We start from the raw sequence: 21980 nt of genomic DNA, 5'->3' as shown, positions 1-21980 counted from the left end.
CCTCGGGGGGGAGAGAGAGGGGGGCCGGCCACCTCTCCTAGTCCTAATAGGACTAGGGGAGGGGGGAGGCGCGCAGCCCACCTTGGGCTGCCCCCTTCACCTTTCCACTAAAGCCCACTAAGGCCCATATAGCTCCCGGGGGGTTCCGGTAACCTCCCGGTACTTCGGTAAAATCCCGATTTCACCCGGAACACTTCCGATATCCAAATATAGGCTTCCAATATATCAATCTTTATGTCTCGACCATTTCGAGACTCCTCGTCATGTCCGTGATCACATCCGGGACTCCGAACTAACTTCGGTACATCAAAATGCATAAACTCATAATAACTATCATCATAACGTTAAGCGTGCGGACCCTACGGTTCGAGAACAATGTAGACATGACCGAGACACGTCTCCGGTCAATAACCAATAGCGGGACCTGGATGCCCATATTGGCTCCTACATATTCTACGAAGATCTTTATCGGTCAGACCGCATAACAACATACGTTGTTCCCTTTGTCATCGGTATGTTACTTGCCCGAGATTCGATCGTCGGTATCCAATACCTAGTTCAATCTCGTTACCGGCAAGTCTCTTTACTCGTTCCGTAATACATCATCTCACAACTAACATATTAGTTGTAATGCTTGCAAGGCTTATGTGATGTGCATTACCGAGAGGGCCCAGAGATACCTCTCCGACAATCGGAGTGACAAATCCTAATCTCGAAATACGCCAACCCAACATCTACCTTTGGAGACACCTGTAGTACTCCTTTATAATCACCCAGTTACGTTGTGACGTTTGGTAGCACCCAAAGTGTTCCTCCGGCAAACGGGAGTTGCATAATCTCATAGTCATAGGAACATGTATAAGTCATGAAGAAAAGCAATAGCAACATACTAAACGATCGGGTGCTAAGCTGATGGAATGGGTCATGTCAATCAGATCATTCAACTAATGATGTGATCCCGTTAATCAAATAACAACTCTTTGTCTATGGTTAGAAAACATAACCATCTTTGATTAACGAGCTAGTCAAGTAGAGGCATACTAGTGACACTCTGTTTGTCTATGTATTCACACATGTATTATGTTTCCGGTTAATACAATTCTAGCATGAATAATAAACATTTATCATGATATAAGGAAATAAATAATAACTTTATTATTGCCTCTAGGGCATATTTCCTTCACAAAGAACTTAAGAACAACCTACGACAAACATTACTCCAACACCGTGTTCACTTCCCGGTCTCCGCCGAGAAGAGACCATCACGGTTACACACGCAGTTGATTCATTTTGATTAAGTTAAGGTTCATGTTATCTACAACCAGACATTAACAAATTCCCATCTGCCCATAACCGCGGGCACGGCTTTCGAAAGTTCAAATCCCTGTAGGGGAGTCCCAACTTAGCCCATCACAAGATCTCACGGTCAACGAAGGATATTCCTTCTCCCGGGACATTCCGATCAGACTCGGCATCCCGGTTCTACAAGACATCCTCGACAAGGGTAAAACTAAACCAGCAACACCACCTAGATGTGCCGACAAATCCTGATAGGAGCTGCACATATCTCGTTCTCAGGGCACACCGGATGAGCAAGACGTCGGGTAGGCCAGCCCAGAGTTGCCCCTGGTAGCCCCGGACATCTCGGTTGGACCAACACTTAGAGAAGCACTGGCCCGAGGGGGGGGTAAAATAAAGATGACCCTTGAGTCCGCGAAACCCAAGGGAAAAAGGCTAGGTGGCAAATGGTAAAACCAAAGTTGGGCATTGCTGGAAAAGTTTTATTCAAGGCGAACTGTCAAGGGGTTCCCATTATAACCCAACTGCGTAAGGAACGCAAAATCCGGGAACATAACACCGATATGACGGAAACTAGGGCGGCAAGAGTGGAACAAAACACTAGGCAAAAGGCCGAGCCTTCCACCCTTTACCAAGTATATAGATGCATTAAGATAACAAGATAATATGGTGATATCCCAACAATAAACAAATGTTCCAACAAGGAACGATCTCCAATCTTCACCTGCAACTAGCAACGCTATAAGAGGGGCTGAGCAAAGCGGTAACATAGTCAAACAACGGTTTGCTAGGAGATGATGGGTTAGAGGTTTGACATGGAAATTTGGGAGGCATGATAAGCAAGTGGTAGGCATCGTAGCATAGGCATAGCAAAAAAGCGAGCATCTAGCAAGCAAAGATAGAAGTGATTTCGAGGGTATGATCATCTTGCCTGCAAAGTTGTCAGAGTTGACTTGATCCTCGTAAGCAAACTCAACGGGCTCCTCGTTAGCGAACTCGTCTCCCGGCTCTACCCAAACAAGACAAACAAGCAAAAGGAACACAATCAACCACGTGCAATGCTCCAACAACATGATGCAAACATGGTATGCTATGCGGGATGCGATATGTGATGCATATGCGAGATTTGACAAGAAATGATTGAACCTGGCCTCAACTTGGAAATCCAAGAGTGCCACTGGAAAGGTGAGGTGATTTCGGTTGAAATCGATATAAAGATCACCGGAATCGGAGGCACGGTTTGGAAATGGCAAGCAAAACAAATATGGCACCGGTCTGCGATAAACAGCAAGTAGCCATCTAAATGCATCAAGATAATGGTGCTACAGCACTCAAAAATGGCAACAAAATGCATGGCAAGGATCCACTCATGATGCTTGACAAAAGATGAACACTGAGCTACGGCCAATTCATCCATTAACAGGTTCAAACAAGCATGGCAAAAATGCAAATGATAAACAGGTTTCAGACTTAGTGAAATTAACACAAGTCTGGAATTTAATATCAGGTAGCACACTTTGGAGCAAGAAAACTATATGCTACAGGAACTTAACATGGCAAAGAAAGGCATGACATGAAGCTACTCAAAGCACTTAACAAAAGTCCCTTAGTGACCTTGGGCCAAAATGGATCAAAAAATACAATTGCAAGCATGCGAACATGAAAAAAACATAATCAGATTACAGACTTAGTGAAAAACTGGAGCATGCAAATTTGTTAACGAGTAGGCATGTTCACGAGCTCGATGCACTCACTACGGAGCAAGGCATGACAAACTAAGCATACACCCGTCAAGAATACATATTATAAAAGCTAGACATGACAAGAACAGCAACATAGCATGCACGGATCAACAACAACATCCTCGGCAAAATCGCTAACAAGTAAACAATATTCCAGGATTCATGAAATAGCAAAAGTAGAGCTCGATTTACACAAGCTAGGGTGCTCCATAATTGCAAACAAGGACATGGATGGATAGAGCATCACAATATTAACAAATCATCCTTACTGATCATCCTCAAAAGAGGCACGGATCACTAGGAAACAACATGAACATATGGCATATTGATAAGATCAGATCAAAGACTTAATAAATTCTAAGTCCCTGAAATCAGCATTAACGAATGCACCACTTTGCAAGCTTGTGCTAGTCACCACACATATCACAAAAATACATGGAAAGCACCTCTGTAAAGATGGCATGGCATATAACAAAACTCATGTAGAACTCAGGAGCATATCATGCACACATTAATCATGGCAAAAATGACAAATAGCTATCTGATGCAGCAGATCTGACAATTATCTCAAATAGCTCTCTTCCAACAGCATTTCGAGCATCAAGATGAGCTCAAATGAAAATGATGCAATGAGATGAAATGATGTACTCTCAGAGACGAACATTTTGATATGCTACATGCTCAAAACGGAGCTACGGATGCGGAGTTACGGCATGATGAAGTTGCAACAAAAAAATAGAGTTTTGGGGAAAGTCAACCTTTCGGGATCCAGATCCAGATCCGGATCACTGTAGCTGCACGGTCGCCGAGGTTCGCCGGAGTGTCGCCGGACTTGGCGCGGAGCTCGCCGGAGGAAGAAAGCCGAGGGTAGGAGAGGCCAGGGCGGCGCCGGCGTGGCGCGGGAGCTCCAGCGGCGAGGTTGGCGTGGCGGGGCGGCGAGGAGGCAAGGTCCGGCGAGGGCGGCGCTCGCCGGCGCGGTGGCGGAGCGGGCCACCGCCGGAGCCGAAGGCGGCGGAGGGAGAGCACCCGGGCTGCGCGGGCGTGGAACGGCGGCGGCGGACGACGGGCTCGCGGGGGCCCGATTTGGGCCTCCCGGGCCGGAGCGGCGGCGGCGGGGTACGGTGCCACGTGGCGGCTCGCCAGTGGTTGCGGGGCGGCGGCGCGAGACGTCCGGCGCGGTCCGGACGTGTCCGGCGCGCGGATGGAGCGGGGCTAGGGTTTGGGATTGGATTGGATCCGGGATTTTCGGGGGAGATGTCTATTTATACATGGGAGGAGCTAGGAGAGTCCAAATGAGGTGCGGTGTTCGGCCACGCGATCGTGATCGAACGACCGAGACAATGGAGAGGGTTTAGGTGGGTTTTGGGCCAAATTGGAAGGGTGTTAGACTGCAACGCACACGAGGCCTTCTCGGTCCCTCGGTTAACCGTTGGAGTATCAAACGAAGTCCAAATGGCATGAAACTTGACAGAAGGTCTACCGGTAGTAAACCAAGGCCGCATGACAAGTCTCGGTCCAATCCGGAAATGTTTAACCCCCACACACGAAAAGAGGTAGAAAGGACCACTGGAGGAGATAGGAGCGCCGGAATGCAAAACGGACAACGGGGAAAATGCTCGGATGCATGAGACGAACACGTATGAAAATGCAATGCACATGATGACATGATATGAGATGCATGACAAAGGCAACAACACACGAAGACAAAACCCAAACCCGAGGAAATAAAATAACTTAGCGCCGAAAACGGCAAGAGTTGAGATACATATAAGGTAAATTACATCCGGGGTGTTACAATCGTGAGTTCGCGGGACGTCACCGAGCTGAACGTGTGCTGAACGCGGAGGTGTCGTATGTTCGGCACTGAGGATCGGTCGATCGTGAATACGTACGACTACATCAACTGCTTTGTCATAACACTTCCGCTTAACGATCTATGAGGGTACGTGGACGAGACTCTCCCCTCTCACTGCTATGCATCACCATAATATTGCGTGTGCGTAGGATTTTTTTTGAAATTAGTACATTCCTCAACAGCGTCTTCCATCCCGATTGGCTCGGGGTCTCCCCGGCGACTGAGCCAAGGGAGAGGGTTGTCGTCCTCCATGCATACTGCCAGTCTCGGGACCTGAGATGAACTTACATAGATTTGGGACCCAAAACTGCAGTTTTGAAATTATAGGACTAGACTAACACACCTCCAATATTTTTGCGGCCCAAAGCTACAGTTTTAAAGTTATACGACTGAATTGACACACCTCGAAATAGGTTTTCACCCCGTTTTACAAATAAGCACAACTCAAGAAGTACACGGCCAAACATACAAGGTGGTGAGGTAACCCTCTTACAAAGCCGATGCTGAGAAATCCGGCACACATAGAACGCACACAACTATGGTACCAACAATGAGCATCGGACGGACTAAACACTCTCATGCTATGACCTAGCATGCCTAAGTTCCACGGCAACACCCTCAAAAGGGAGAACGGCGCTAAGCGTCACCGCTTCCGAGTCCACACGAGACAAGGGTCTTCATCCGGAGCCCTGACACAGAAAGAAGAACCACACCGACGTCTTCAAGAAAAGTGCGGCACCCATGGGTGTCGTCGGCTCGGTGCCGGAGCACGAAGCTTTCGCTTGGCAACTCACCCGTGCCACTAGGAGGAACGCGACGATGTCAGACCTCCAGATCTGGATCAGGACGCCCCCGCCCCCCGAGAGAGGGCATGTCCGAGCTGCTCGACGCAACACCTCATATTGCCCACACAATCCGGGAGGAGAGCTACCACCACCACAATGATGCCCGCCGAAGAGCAACCATGCAGAGTGCCATCCGAGGTCGCTGCCCCGGCATCCTTGTCACGAGATACCGCCGGTTGCACACATCACACCGCACCCAACCATGGTAGGAAGAGCGACGTCAATCCGCCAGCCCGGCATCAGTCCCTGAGTCTGGGTAGGCGCCTCCACAGTAGGACACACCCACACCTGCGTCCCCAGCCAATACCCGGTGGACTGGGGGACACGACTCTGAAACTGTCAACGACCACCGCTGAGCCAGCCCCGAGCCCAAGGCCAAGCGAGCTCACACGATGCCATGTCCGTGGATACTGACGACAATCTGCACACGGACAACGATATCACGACCACCACCCTCGAGCACCGTACCCGCGAAGGGAACACAAGCACCATTCGCGAGCATATCCCAGACCAAGCCTGACCACTCCTACTCGAAGCACCAACTCCGGTCCGCCCCGGGGCCCAATTTGGCCCGCCCGAGCGCGAACCCTAGATCTACGCCGACCCCATAGCGCGTGTGGCTGGTACCAACGGCACCCGCCCAGCCCCGCGCTCGTAGGCATATCTCCAGGAACAGGAGGCCACCACCACCACTCCACGCTACCCACTGAACCCCGGCCGCCGCACCGCCGAAGCTAGCAAAGGCATGCACTGCCGCCTATCTCGGCCAGGGCCATGGACCAGCCCGAGGTAGCATCGGGCACTCCTGCTGCCAGCACCCTCTGCTGCCAGGAGGCGGAGAAGCCACCGGCCAAAGCCGCCACGGCCTGCGCAGTCTGCCGGCCGAGAACGACCGCCGCGGCCGAGACGCGCACCCCCGCCACCGCAGCCCTTCACGTCGCCGCCACGCCCGCGTCGGAGAATGCCGGTGCGCCCCCGCGCCACGTTGCCCCGAGCCCAGGCTCGAGGAGGTCGGCCCACACCACCCAACGCGCGAGGGAGAAGACGAGCCCTGCCGCCGCTGCCGGTCGGGCTTGGCCCGGCCGCGCCCTTTGGCTGCGGCGAGGGCGGAGGAGGGAGGAGGAGGGGCTCTGGCGGCGGAGGTCAGGAGGCCCTCCCCGACGCCCCGCGGGTGGCGGCAGGGGAGGGGATAGGGTTCGCGGGGGATGGGATTACAAAGTGCCAAACTGACACGCCTTTAATAGTTTTGGACTTATAATGTATTTTACTCATAAAATTTGGGACTGTCTATTTGACATTTGACTGTTTTTTAATTTGAAAACAGTCAAATTTCCCGACCAATCAATAGACTACACCTGTATGAGTAGGAATATCACCAAAGAGCAAAAAGAACGTCTAAACGGACCGGGTAAACATCTGATCCGATTCTTCCCGGACAACGAACCTCCCTCCTGATCAGGGACCACATAGCACATGCCAACAAGTTGGGTGCAAACGCCTGCAGTCCCATAATTACATTGAAAATAGACAAAATTACACTGACAAAATTGGACTTAATTATATTGAAAATAGACAAAATTATTGTGCAAACTGGGTGCAAAAACAGGCTAAAAATACACTGACAAAACCATTCAAAATTCTATAACAAATCACACTGGAATTATTGAATACACTACACTGTAATGTTGGGATAAATTAAATTGTAAGTACATTCAAATTACACTATAAAACCATTAAAATACACTGGAATTGATGGGTAAATTACACTTAAAAGTCTGTAATGCTGGGATGAACTACACCGTAATTACAATCAAAATAGCACTGTAAAATGCACTCGAAATTACACTGGAAAAAAGGTAAATTACACTATAAATCTGGGACAAATTATACTATAAGACTAGGACAAATTATACTGCAATAGTGAGATAAAATGTAGATTATACTATAAGACTAGGACAAATTACACAGCAATACTAAGATAAAATGTAATGGAATTAATGGGTAAATTACACTTAAAAGTATGTAATGCTGGGATGAACTATACTGTAAATACAATCAAATAACAGTGTAAAATTCACTCAAATCACACTGGAAAAGTTAATTACACTGTAAATCTGGTACAAACTACACTGCAATATTGAGATAAAATTACGCTGTAAGTCTGGGTAAATTACACTTAAAAGTCTGTAACGCTGGAATAAACCACACTGAAATTACAATAAAAAAACACTCTAAAACTCAGGTTAGTTACACTATAAAACTGAGAGAAATTATACTGTAAGACTAGGACAATTTACACTATAATACTGATATTACACTGTAAGTTGGGACAAATTACACTATAAGTCTGACATAAATTATAGTGTAAATAAAACACTGAGAATCCAATCAAAACGACTGACAACACTTGACAACATTGAAAAGGCTGAGACAAGATTACACTGAAATTAAACTCAAAATTCATGCCTGATAGACGTAAACAAACATTGTACAAGGGGAACTAAACACCAATAGCTCGCAACAACAAATCAGGAGTCGAATTCATGGACTACAAAAAGCTTGACATGAGCAGGTAGTATCATGACATGAGCAGGAGAACACGCAGAAGCATCAGGTAGCATCAGGGACATCAGCAGGAAAGAGCTAGGCATCTACATGAACCTCACCTACAAGACCATGAGCAGAACATCTATAGAAATCCCGCATGCTACATCTACAGAATCTAGCACCTACAGGTACATCTACAGAAATCCGTCATGCTACATCTACAGAGACAAAGGGAAAACAACCGCTACATCTACAAACTACAACAGGAGCGTGTGGGGGACGACCACAACAACCACAGAGGACCTAGCAATCACACCTACCAGCGGCTGCACCAGATGGCGAGAGGGCGACATGAACTGACATAGATCTGGAACAAACACAAGCAAAAGAACCAACTGCGACACCGGGGAGCGAGGAGAAAGGGAAGATAAATCAAGCTCGTGCGGTGGAAGATCTTGAAATCGCCATGAAAAAATAAAATTAGATCAAAAAAATATTTACACTATTCACATAGAAATTGTAAAGTGCTTTATCAAACTCTGCATCATCAGCAGAGAAATCCTGAAAAAAGGAAAAATTCAGACAATAAGCACAACACTTAAGAAAATGAAAAATAGAAAAAACATAATGAAAATGAAAAGAAGACAAAGATAACTACCAAAGACATAACATTCTTATCAGCGAAATCATTAGGCACGAAAGGATCTTTTGAAGAATCAGGACTCTCAACCCAAGAAACTTGCGGAACATCCTTGGCTGAGATTTTCCATAGTCTGGCCATTGAGATACTAGCTGAAAAACAAGAGAGAAAATGGGCTCAGAGAGACTCTAAGTGCAAAACTGTGTAAATTTACAGTAATAATCTAAGAGAAATTTACACTGTAAGAGAACAAACTACACAATAATTATGAATAAAATTACACTGTAAAAAGGCTACGGGTTGCAGTGTAGAACGTCATCGGATCAGTGTAAAGTACATAAATTATGGATACAATTTCACTGTAAAAAAAGCATCAGGTTGCCCTTTTTACACTGTAACTACATTGTACAATTACCCATAATTACATTGTAACTATTAAAATACAAAGTACAAAGTAATTACACTGTATAATTACTCATAATTACACTGTAATTATGGGTACATAAATTACACTATAACTATAAAAATACAAAGTACAAAGTAATTACGGGTAAAATTACACTGTAAAAGGGCAACGGGTTACTGTGTAAAACGCCATCGGATTAATTATGGGTACAATTACACTGTAAAAGGGCATAGGATTGCAGTGTAAAAACAGTGCAACTTACACGGTAATTATGCATACAAATTATACCAAAAAATGGATATTCCAAATTGCAGTGAAATTACAGTACAAACTACACAGTAATTATGGGTAAAATAACGCTGTAAAAAAATCATCAGGTTACAATGCAACTACAAAGTAACTATGCGGTAGTTAACGGTAAAGTTACACACCGTGATAACGCATCAGACTACACTATAACACATAGACAATCTATGCAGTAATTATATGCATCGGATTACATTGAAAAATCAAGACAAAATACACAGGAAAATAAACTGTAATTAAGAGAAAATTACACTCCAACATGCATACATGGGATTACAGTGTAATTAAGAGAAAATTACATGAACAAATACAATGTAAGTATACACGGGATTACAATGTAGAAAATACATTACAATATACACAGGAGATAAGATGAACAAAACACCTTGGCACCTTTAGAAAAAAAGGATGGGAATGTGACCAAAAGGATAGAAAGTGACAAAATTAAGGGAAAACATGCATAACTAAAGAACAAGTTAGCCACACAGAAAATTAGGAGGACAAGTTTCATAGTACTTTACTGCAAGACACAAAATGGGAAATAGGGCAAAAATAGGGGGTACAAATATAACTACAGCACAGCTACATAGGGCGCATAAGATAATAGTGAAGCTCTACATTACAAGTTACACTGAACATATAGCGCAACTAACAGAGTTAAAAATTGAACATCGGAACTCATGCACATACCTCTACAAGACCTTGGTCTAACACCCATGAAATTCAAGAGGGTACACAAAACCTTGGTCTAACAAGCTGCAGAGAAGTCCATTAACCATCAGAATGAACAACATCGTGGGACAAATCGTAAACAAACATGAAGAAATTCAGGGACTATAACCACACCTCCACCTTCAGAGACAAGTTACGGGATCCACAACTGGGAACTAAAGCCTACTAAGCTACCTCCACATCGACAGCAGCAGAACTTATTCTCTACACCTACCTACAAATCAACAACGAGAACACAATCGGCCCGGAATTTGGTCTGCGCCCCACAACAATAACAGAAGACTACACAAGGCGCACTGCAGGCTCCTCCCAAAACTCACACGAACAACCATGGCACCATGGCGGACTAGAACACCACGACATCGACATGCACATCCCGCGGACCACAAAAATCACATGCCGCGGATCCATGAAGCCAAAAAAATCACCAGATCTGGAACTACACGGCCACAAAAAAGCATGGGCAAAGCGCGAGAGACAAGGAAAAGGAACCAGAGCAGCCCGCGGACGAGGAGAAGAAGAGGGAGAAATCAGTATCCTACGGTGGATGAGCTCGAAATCACCATGAACGCAAGCAATCGCCTCCCCCTCTTCCTCTGCTCGACGTCTCTCTCTCTCTCTGCCTTATCCAAATGCGAAGGGATGAGAAAGGGGAACGACCAGACAGGTAGACACCCCGCTCCCAAATTCAAAAAAGACAAAAAACCAACAGTGCCCGGCCGGGACGGGGCGGGCCCAGGAAAACGGGCGGAAGAAGAAAACCGCGCCCGATAACAAAAACCAACGCAAAAAACAGCAGACCGAGCGTGAATCTCAGAGCAAAGATCGAACAGACAAAGATTTGATTGACAACGAATTGAAAAACAGTCGACTATAAAATAGCAAATCCGTAAAATTTCTTATGTGAGAAATCGTTTAGAAGTTTTTTATATAGGAACTAATCCTACAAATCAGACAACCCACATATGATTTATTTATTTTGGTTAGGATTCTAATCCTCTAAAATTACCAGGGAAATTCTTTACGACAAGTGGTTGACTGTTCAAAAACTTTTGCACATCATAACCAAGGGCAGATAACCAAACGCCACCTAAAAAATGTCAAAACTGGCGGGCCTAAAGTCTGACAGTTCATGCCATGAAACCAAACCTGCCCCGATATCATAACGGTGTGGCGTGCGCGTCTCGCGCAGTGCGGCACGCAACCAAACAGCCCGCATGCATGAGATCGTAGAGCCTCTCGAGAAGACAACAATGTCGCTCCGGTGCATTATTAGCTAGCTCCCCGGGCCGATAAAATATCAGGGCCCGATCCTGAGCTCCAGGACGGTCTGATGTGCACCGGTGAATCCCCACCTCGCCGATCGCTCGCGAACAAAGCACGCGGCATCAAGATGTGTACAGCCCCCTTCGTCGCGTCGTCGTTACGTTAGGTGATCCAGATATGTAGTACTAGCGCACTAGCGCACGCAGATATTGTCGAGCGTCGCCGTCGCCGCGGCTGCCGTCTCACCGGCTTCTGCCTACCCCTTCCTTAGTTCCTTATCCCCACCTCTACCTCCGCAGGCCAAGATAAATGGTTTTGGACTTTGGACTCCAGATTCACGTGCTCCCGCAAAATTACCACAGCCAGTTAATCTCACCCGGATTCAGGATATTATGTGCCCCGATCTGAGTTCCGGGGCGCTTAAAATGGTAGGGTCGTGAGTGATTGAGTGGAAGCAATGGCAATCCACGAGCGACCCGTCCATTTGATCTTCCGCTGGTCCGTGACCGTGAGGGAGACGACGACGCCGATGTTGCCCCCGGGCCCCGGCCATGCCACCCTCGCCACTCCCTTCAGATGCGATCAAACTGGCTACAGTTGCCTATCGACCTCAAAGCCTCTTTTCTTTTCTTTTTGCGGTCCAATTTAAGGCGCTTAAAATGGCTCTGTATCGATCATTGCCGGTCGACTGCATTATTTCTGGACTGGAGGAGCACGCACGCTCTGATCGTTCAAGACATGATACTCATTTGTTGCATCGGACCGACGAAATCAGTTGCGTCTGGCTTCAATCTCTGTGATGATACTGATTGGTTGCATCAGACATGCGCGGATCGCTCATCGGAAACTCGTGCCGCATGTTGGTGCTGAACTGCCTGCCGATGCGTGCACGCGTTCGTCTGCGAACAAACATCCGGCCAAGAACTTCAGGGAGACCCTGACATGACACTGCTTGCGTCGCTTCTGTTCCGTTCTCTTGAATGAAGAGTGAAGTGCTAAGCTGGTATAGATTGCTTGCAAGCTGTATCAACACTACCACCTCCATGGATCATCGCTCAGGTATTGCTGAGATGCATGCAGCCTGCCCTGGGGCCTGGGCAGTAGCTTGAGCAGATGAGCTTGACATTCCGAGGAAGGTGGAAATGGAAAGGAGGATGGCGACGGGGACGGGGGAGCAGGCAGTACACCGTGGATGGACGTGTGAGTGGTGGCAGGGGCCGAGGATTAATGGCTGACATGGACTGCGGGTCCCGTCAGTCCGCATCAAGCACTGGAAATTTTGTAAGCATTTATCCTGTCTCGCCCAATCATGTTCTGGATAACTGCATTGCTCAATTTCACACAAGTGTGTGGCTGGATGCTCTACATGGATCCAACCAACCAATAGGTACTAAACCTATAGTAACTAGATAGCCGCACCATGCATGCAAATTGCAATTTGGCAGGATTTCATTCTCATTACTGTGCACGGAGTATTGTACAACCCACAGCCAAATGGTAAGTAGTGAAACTTGTGTTGATCATATCTAATCTAAGAGCATCTCCAATAGAAGATGCAAATTTTCAGTCAGAAATAGATTCTCCCAGACCTCTCCTCGCCGCCGCCAACCCTAGCCGCGCCCAGCCCTCCTCCACCCCCACCTCTCCTCGCCGCCGCCAGAGGCGGTCTCCGGGCAAGTCCGGGGCGCCGCCAAGGAAGGTGGCGGCGGGGCCAGCTGCTGCTCTGCTTCCGCGGAGGGCTTCGGATCTGGGGCGGCGGCCCCTCTGGTGAGGCACCACCGGCTTAGCGGCGGACGGTGGTGCGGGCGTTTGGTTCCGGCGTTCTTGGCCACGCGGGAGGCGGAATCTCGGAGGACGAGGGCGACGGTGCCAGATTTGGCGCCCCTTCCCCCTGTACGGCGTGTTCTTCCCCATCCGGCCTGCCCGTGTTCCATGGGACGCCGGCGCTGGTGGTGCTTGTGGTGGAGAATCCAGTCCGAGCGAAAGCCATGGCCGACCATGGTCGGCTGCGTCGACGGCGACACCTGAGGGCGCCGTGTCCCTTCTTGGAGGCGTCTGACAGGTCTGATCCCCCCACTCCCCCTTCCCCTAGTTCTCCCAGGCGAAAGCCCCAACTTTGTTGGGCGGCGGCGGCGCCATCGGCGTCGTATCCTTCTTGAAGGCGTCGTTTAGGGAGCTTGGTGGTCGGTCGGCGCTGTTGGGGTGCGGGTGGTGGCGGCGGTGGTACCCTCCTCGTCCTAGCTCTTGCTTTCCATCGCCATTGTATCTTTCCGCTCTGCAAGGCGGTGGCGCTGTCTGGCGTCATGGTGGCGTTGACAGTTGACCTGGCAAGGTCTTTGCGCCGGTGCCTGCTCTGGACATGGTTATGTGGATGACGACGGCGGTAGCCTCGGTGAGTGCGCCGGACCGGTGTGTGACCCATTCCCGGTATGTGGCTGGGATGGGGCATCCGGCTTTAGATGTTAAGTTTTGGTGCAATGTCTGTTTGGTATTAGGCTCGGACATTCGGCACCCCTGCATCAAGGGGGTAGGAGTAGCGACAGGTGTCGCCAGGATGGTGGTTCCAGGCTTATACTGATGTAATGCTTTGTAAGGTCTCTGAGAATAATTAATAAAATGGCTCCATGCATTGATCAGATGCAGAGGCCGGGGGTGATCCTCCTTTTCTAAAAAAAATTACATCTCCAAAAAATGCATTTTACATCTAAAAAAAGAGACAACTTTAGATGATGTACTCTAAAATTTGGAGTATATTGAAGATCTTAAAGTGTAACTCCAATAGATGGTGCAAATGGAGATGTAAAACTAGCCGGCATGAGCGCCGCCGGCCGAGCGTTGAGAGACGGCAGGAGCACCGGCGGCTGAGCGACGAGAGCCAGGAAGTCGAATGCGGCGGTTGGTGCTCGAATGGTCGGCGGCGCAGTTGTGAATCGAGCGGCAAATTGGTCGCAAAGGGACAGCGGGGCGACGATCATGCGACGCGAGAAGGTCGAGTTTGGCAGCGGATAAGCTGCAGCAGCATGGCGACGGGTGTACGGCTCGAATCCGGTGGTGGTGCGGCGGCGATTCAACGGCGGAGAAGTGGCCAATTCTGTCGATTTGGAGGCGGGGGCAGTGGAGTGGTCGGATCTGGCAGTGGGGCGGCAGCCGCGATGGCGACCGACTGGGGTGGGGCAAAACCGGGGCGGTGACATGGAGGCGAAGGTGGGATTGGGGATGGTGGTCGCGCCAGCGAAGGCCCTGGCGGGGTGGGCGGTTGCGGCGGAGGATGCGGCAGGGTCGTCGAAGTCGGCCATGGCCCGACGATGGTCGACAGGCGGCAGGCAAGTGACTGGCGAGCAGGCGGAAGGAAAATGAAAGCGGTTGGGTAGTTGGCACGTGGACGTCAGTTTTACATCTCCTGTACTTCCTCCGTCCTTAAAAGAGTGTACTTCCAACTTTGTTGGAAAGTCAAAAGTTTTTATGTTTAACCACATTTATACAATAATACACTAACATTTATGTCTTCAAATTAGTAGCATTAGATTCATGATAAAATATATTTTCATCATATACCTATTTGGTTTCACAAATATTGATATATTTTTACACAAACTCGGTTAAACTTTGACATAATTTGACCCTCCAACAAAGTTGAAAGTACACTCTTTGAAGAATGGAGGGAGTAGATGAAGATGCAAATTTGCATCGCGAAATGTTGTATTTTACATCTCCGGAAGGTTGAGGTGTAATTTTTTTTATATCTACATCATCTGTTGGAGAGTGGTTTTGGGGACTCAGAAGTGAAAAAAATAGTTATTTTTATACATCTACCTATAACCAAAGCATGTAATTTATAGCAGGACTGGACAGTTGCCTAGCACTTCAAATGAAATTGTGTGAACGCACCCTTTCCAAGCTAGCGACTTGAAAACCTTCGCACTTCTTTTTCATACATGGTCCAGACACCAGTTCTAGGATTCTATCTTATCTTCCTAGATCACATCAACAATAAGCAGCCTATGGAGTTGTCCATTTGGTGAAAGCATAAAATGTTGGGAGTGTAGACCGTTCGATGGCTACTCACAAATTCACCATCTCAGTCCTCCCAATGACCCTCCAAAGATTTACATTTCGGGCCAAAAGAAGTATGACATCAAAAATCCAAAGTTTTGGCACAATTTGATGAATCTTGAGATATATTCGAGCAAATAAAACAAAAAAACACAAGAATTCCTGTAATTCCGGCGAACCCAATCACCTAATGGTATCTAAAACTTGATGAAACACAAAAAAAAACATGTAAATTTTTCTAACAACTCTAGTTCATTTTTCTTGCCATTGTTGACCAACTCATGGGCAAAAAAAAAAAACTCAAACAAATTTTAGGAAAACTTGTGCACAAACCAAACACCCTAGCGCAACACTTCATCCTCCCACATTGTGCGGTCGCTGTGATCCAACGGTTCACGTAATCGTTGAAGTTTTCACCAAATAAACATTTCCACCAGGTAAGTTTGCCTTTTACCGAGGCTATATATAGCCATAGCATAGCATACAAGCAGCAAAAGGCAGCAGCGTGCGAACTGGTGTGAGCGTTTGCTGCTACTCAACAAAGAAATTGCTACCCATCCACTAGCAATCCAAAGAGCCATTGATCTGCAGATTGCAGAAAATGGAGGGAGCACTTGTCACCTCCAACTTCAGCATGTCTGATCTCTACCCCGCCAAAGCCAATGCTGCTCATGCTCCGAGATCGAGGAGGCTCTCCTACATCTCCCCTGCTGCCTCTTCTGCTGCTGCTCCGAACCCCAGCTACAGACGGAGGAAGGGCACGTCGCCCCCGCCGCCGTCGACTGCCGCCACCGCCACCGCCCTCACCTCGCCGCCCAAGCCGGTCGAGCAGCAAGAGACGGAAGAGCACCTGGTCGACACGTCGACAAACAATGCAACTGGTACACGAGTGGCTACCGCGAGAACGAGCAGGGCAACCGATGCGCCTCGGTCGTCCAGGCCTCGCCGCCGGCCTACTGCTTCGCTACAGGCGGCGTTCTGCAACGCGCTGGAGGAGGCGATCAACACGTTCGTCGACCCGCCGGTGCTGCGGCCGTCGGTGGACCCGCGGCACGTGCTGTCCGCCAACTTCGCGCCCGTGGACGAGCTGCCGCCCACGCCCTGCCCCGTGGTGCGCGGCGTCATCCCGCGCTGCCTCGCCGGCGGCGCCTACATCCGCAACGGGCCCAACCCGCAGCATCTCCCGCGCGGGCCGCACCACCTCTTCGACGGCGACGGCATGCTGCACTCTCTGCTCCTCCCGACGGCGCCCGACTCCGACCCCGTCCTCTGCTCCCGCTACGTGCAGACGTACAAGTACATCGTGGAGCGCAACGCGGGCGAGCCGGTCTTGCCCAACGTCTTCTCCGGCTTCCACGGCCTGGCCGGGATGGCGCGCGGCGCCGTCACGGCGGCCAGGGTGCTGACAGGCCAGATGAACCCGATGGAGGGCGTGGGGCTCGCCAACACCAGCCTCGCCGTCTTCGGCGGCCGCCTCTACGCGCTCGGCGAATCGGACCTCCCGTACGCCGTGCGCGTCGACCCGGCCACCGGTGAGGTGACCACGCTCGGCAGGTGCGACTTCGGTGGCCGCCTCAGCATGGGCATGACCGCGCACCCCAAGAAGGACCCCATCACCGGCGAGCTCTTCGCGTTCCGCTACGGCCCCATGCCGCCGTTCGTCACCTACTTCCGGTTCGACCCGGCAGGGAACAAGGGCGCCGACGTGCCCATCTTCTCCGTCAAGCAGCCGTCTTTCCTGCACGACTTCGCCGTGACGGAGCATTATGCGATATTCCCGGAGATACAGATCGTGATGAACCCCATGGGCATGGTGGTGGGCGGCGGCTCGCCCGTCGGGGCGGACCCCGGCATGGTGCCTCGCCTCGGCGTGATCCCCAAGTACGCCGCGGACGAGTCGGAGATGCGGTGGTTCGAGGTGCCGGGGTTCAACATGATGCACTCGGTGAACGCGTGGGAGGAGGCCGGCGGCGAGGAGATCGTGATGGTGGCGCCCAACATCCTGTCCATCGAGCACACGCTGGAGCGCATGGAGCTGATCCACGCCTCCGTGGAGCTGGTGCGCATCAACCTCCGCACCGGCAACGTCACCCGCACGCCGCTCGCGGCGGCGAACCTCGACTTCGGCGTGATCAACCCGGGCTGCCTTGGCCGCCGCAACCGCTACGGCTACTTCGGCGTGGGCGACCCCATGCCCAAGATCGGCGGGGTGGCCAAGCTCGACTTCGACCGCGCCGGCCACGGCGACTGCACCGTGGCGCGCCGGGACTTCGGGCCGGGGTGCTTCGCCGGGGAGCCGTTTTTCGTCCCCGACGACGTCGAGGGGAACGGCGACGAGGACGACGGCTACGTGGTGTGCTACGTGCACGACGAGGGCACCGGCGACAACCGGTTCGTGGTGATGGACGCGCAGTCGCCCGAGCTGGACATCGTCGCCGAGGTGCAGCTTCCCTCCCGCGTCCCCTACGGCTTCCACGGCCTGTTCGTCACGAAGGCCGAGCTCCGGTCACAGCATCAATGATCATCAGATTCAGGCACACCACTGCCAGATGTTTCCGCGCCATGGATTGATCGCGCGATGTATAATAGTAGACCAACAGAGTGGTGCATGGGTAGGTCATGTATAGGATCCCATGACATACACATAGGTGAAATTGGTATCTCATGTGTAGCATTTACATTTTTACAAGAAAGAACTATCGGTGAAAAACATACCTGCAGTACAAAAAAACAGCCTGGAAAATACTTGCAACGCACATCCAGCCTGCAGAATTGCTAACTCATTGAGTAGTAGTACGAAACAAGGTATGAACTACGAGAACTTCACAGATAAGAGAGTTTCATTTCTCTCAAAGTTTTACACACATGACATCAATGGCTACAGAGTTCATACATATGTATGTATGTAGGGATTTCACGGGATATACATACTACTGGATTTCACGAAGTCGGTGGAGCTACCTTGCATTTGGTTATAGAATAATCAATTCAGCATCCTCAGTGTGTTGTTAGCCTAGAAAAACAGCATGAACATGGCTTCTCTTTTGTCTAAATTAACCTAACAGCTCCTATGGAAGGTATGAGAGTATGATTTTCTGCAGAGGACACAGATGCCAACATCGTTAACAATCTTCAGTGCAATCTTCTCTGCAGCACTTCTCTTCCTAACATCTAATGCATTCTGTATTTTTCCTCATCAAAGCAGATGCCTAGCAGAAGTTGCGTAGACCAACTTCTCAAGATTCATGTGGCACATTCCACAGCCTAGAAAGGGATATAAAGGGCCTGGGGCTGAGGTTACCGCCCTTTATGACTTGAGAAGCACCGTCGCATGGCTCCAATGCGCATTTTACATAAGGTACTCCAGTGGCAGTCAAGTTTTCTCTACGTCGCGCCCAGGTGACAATGTATAAACCAGAGATGATTAGAAACCCTCCAATAATACTGCAAGTAAACAGAGCAGATTATACCTCAGATCAAAGGAGATGATAAACATTTATTGCTATGAAGAAAAAAAACTGAACTTTAATAATCAATGTTAGAAACTTGGACTATCGACCTTTCAGATTATCACTTTATCAGATGGTCAAATAGAACAAGACATCAATGTGCATATCCTACATTACTACATACACATATTAACAAGTAGAAGAGGTCTGGAAAAGTATTTTTCACTTAAAAGAAAGGATAAATAGAAAATGTTAACTCTAAAGAATAGAACATATGATAAACATACTCTTACCTTCCGAAATAAATTGGACTGCCCAGAAAGAGCACTGACAAGAGAGCAGAGAGCACTGGCTGGAGAGGCATATATAGTGCCACCATAGCTGGGCCCAGAATTTTGTTGGACCATGTCAATAAACCAGTATTAAGAGCAGATGAAACAACTCCCTGAAATAGGGGGGAAATAGGAGAATTTCAGTATAGAATATTTATGGTGGCATGCGTCAACTATTTCTTCTATAGCCTACACAAACTAGCGTATTTTGCAAGTTTGCAACAATTATCTTCGCCACACTACTACATACATGTAGAAATTCAATTCATGGTCCCACGCATGGGAAAAATAAAACTAACACAAAGCTTACAGCATATACAACAGCCGCAAACTCAGATGCAGTCAAAGTCCAATCTTCTTTACTGGTTGTTGAAAAAACTCCGGAAATAAGCATTAAAAGAGCTCCAAAAAAGTATGAGTAAGCTGTCAATGACAAACTGCAAGGGTACTTCACCAAAATTGGAGCCTGAAATAACAACACATGAACATAGTAGTATAAAATAACAAGAAAACTTTCTGCAATACAAATCAGAGCACATAGATCTTGTAGCATAAGTTTCAACCTTGAATAGCAAGATACCAAAGTAAGTCTAATACATAAACATATTTTCAACAATGTTAAAAGGGTGATTTCCTTCTATTAGTATAGTGATATTGGTTCTTAAAATGAAGTATGATTTCCTCGGCCCATGACAAATCTTCTTGTGACAATTCACCAAAAAACATACCATGTTCAATATTAAGCAAAGGCCAGTTGGCCACACAGCATAAATATGGGCCTTTTCTAGGAAGAGCAAAGCCGGCCTAAATTTTAGTATCCTTCTCACTTCAAGAATGGCAAGAAGGCAGAGAAACTGTTAGGAATTGGGACTGAAATATTCATCAAAACAGAGTGTACTAAATAGAGTTGCTGTGATCTGAAGTTGCCCTATAAGATTTACTGATCTAACTTACAGAGGCTTTCAGCCTTTCAGTACTTGTGCCATGCATATGCTTGATAGAAAACTAAAGCTCGAGGTGTTCCGAGTTGACAAACATCAAATGCAAACGGAATAGAGTGCGACAATAGCCTGAAAATCATTAATACCTGCAAAGCAAGATAAGTTGCCATACAGAGGCAGTTCCCTATTAAACATAGCACTCCGATATGCCACTTTTCCAGCCCATATGCAATGAACCAAGATGATCCTGGCTCAGGTTGCAACATCTCGGTGATGACGACATTGCTCTGAACATCAAGATCTAACTCGCTGCTACCAAACACAGCTGCCCCCCTGTACAACACCATGAGAACAGCACCAAGCACACAGACGATGGTGCCACCAACCTTGGCACGGCCCTCGTGTGTGACGAAGCTCGCCGTTTCAGTGCTGAAAATGGTAAAATGCTTAAACCGACAAACAAAGAGAGATGCGAGTCTCTGAACATTTTTCAAGATTGAGCGAGACTGACCCCATGACGAGGGCCAAGATGAAAGTGAAGACGGGAATTGACGGCTGAATGGCGGCGGCGTATGTCGGATTGGTGTAGCCGAGGCCGAACAAGAACAGCAGCTGGTTGCCAAAGATGCTACAGGACAAACAACCAGACGCATCAGAGCACGACATTTGCAAGTACATAAGCAGCATTGCTTCAAGCGGTCGGCGTGTCTGACACCGAGCGACCGCGTGGCCAGGCTTACCCCGTGAGCCCGAGGAAGAAGAAGGAGGTAAGGAGGCGACGCGTGACGGGCGGCGGACGAGCCTGCGCGGGCGAGCCGCGGTGGCGGAAGAAGGCGATGGGAGCAAGCACGCAGAGCGCGAGGAGGTCGCGGTAGACGCAGAAGACGACGCGGTTGACGCCGACGTTGAGCGCCTGCTTCGCGATGACGTGGTACCCCGCGTTGATGAACTGCGACCCCACCATCGCCGCGTGCGCCCGCCTCGCTTCCCCATCCCGCGCCGCCGCCGCCATCGCCGCCGATCCGATCCCCCGGTCGTCGTCCCACGGTCTGAGTAGCGAATACTCCTCTTTGAACCTTTTCCCCACTGTTTTTTTTAGGACTTTTCCCCACTGTTTTTTAGGTGATTTCCCCATTAGTTGGCCAGTGTACACTCGCAGTCCATGTGCTGGGCTCTTTGTTTTTTTTGAGAATCATGTGCTGGGCTCTTCGCCTCTTCCTAATTTGGAAATACTTCTAACGGGCCGTCTTGTTCGTATAGCAACAACCCAGTGGATCGGCCCACTTAATTCACCCTCTTTTTTTTTGCTGTAGACGACCCCTTGTTAGGTTTTCCACGTCGACATTAGAAAAACTGGGGCGTTCAAGTATCTAAAAGATAGGCTCTGGAGTAAGGTAAAAGGATGGATTGAGAAAGCAATCCCTGCCGCAAGAAAATAAATTTTGATTAAGTCAGTGGCGCAAGCAGCCCCGATTTTTTTATATCATGTTTCAAGCTCCTCAGGGAGGGTGTGTGAACATTTAAATAGGCTTATTTGACAATTCTTTTGGGAAAGTAAAGAGGGTAA

At 48.8% G+C, this 21980-nt stretch overlaps 3 protein-coding genes across 3 annotated transcripts; 1 reads left to right on the top strand and 2 right to left on the bottom strand.

The window, feature by feature from the left end:
• Positions 1–8183: 8183 nt before the first annotated feature.
• LOC119317568 lies at positions 8184–11639 on the bottom strand. The gene is made up of 4 exons (XM_037592052.1): positions 10331–11639; positions 8947–9080; positions 8790–8849; positions 8184–8683 (listed from the first exon to the last, which is right to left on the bottom strand). The coding sequence occupies exons 1-4, from the start codon at positions 10356–10358 to the stop codon at positions 8546–8548; spliced, it is 360 nt and encodes a 119-aa protein (XP_037447949.1). The 5' UTR covers positions 10359–11639; the 3' UTR covers positions 8184–8545.
• Positions 11640–16175: 4536 nt separating this feature from the next.
• On the top strand, positions 16176–18424 carry LOC119317566 (9-cis-epoxycarotenoid dioxygenase NCED1, chloroplastic-like). The gene has a single exon (XM_037592050.1). The coding sequence runs from the start codon at positions 16293–16295 to the stop codon at positions 18210–18212; it is 1920 nt and encodes a 639-aa protein (XP_037447947.1). The 5' UTR covers positions 16176–16292; the 3' UTR covers positions 18213–18424.
• Positions 18425–18499: 75 nt separating this feature from the next.
• Positions 18500–21500, bottom strand: LOC119317567 (WAT1-related protein At5g45370-like). Its single transcript, XM_037592051.1, has 6 exons — positions 21154–21500; positions 20925–21041; positions 20560–20842; positions 19783–19938; positions 19434–19585; positions 18500–19135 (listed from the first exon to the last, which is right to left on the bottom strand). The coding sequence occupies exons 1-6, from the start codon at positions 21423–21425 to the stop codon at positions 18928–18930; spliced, it is 1188 nt and encodes a 395-aa protein (XP_037447948.1). The 5' UTR covers positions 21426–21500; the 3' UTR covers positions 18500–18927.
• Between the last annotated feature and the right edge of the window lie 480 nt (positions 21501–21980).

Source organism: Triticum dicoccoides, chromosome 6A (genome assembly GCF_002162155.2).
Source record: "Triticum dicoccoides isolate Atlit2015 ecotype Zavitan chromosome 6A, WEW_v2.0, whole genome shotgun sequence".
Lineage (NCBI taxonomy): Eukaryota > Viridiplantae > Streptophyta > Magnoliopsida > Poales > Poaceae > Triticum > Triticum dicoccoides.
This window is presented reverse-complemented; position numbering and strand designations above follow the sequence as displayed.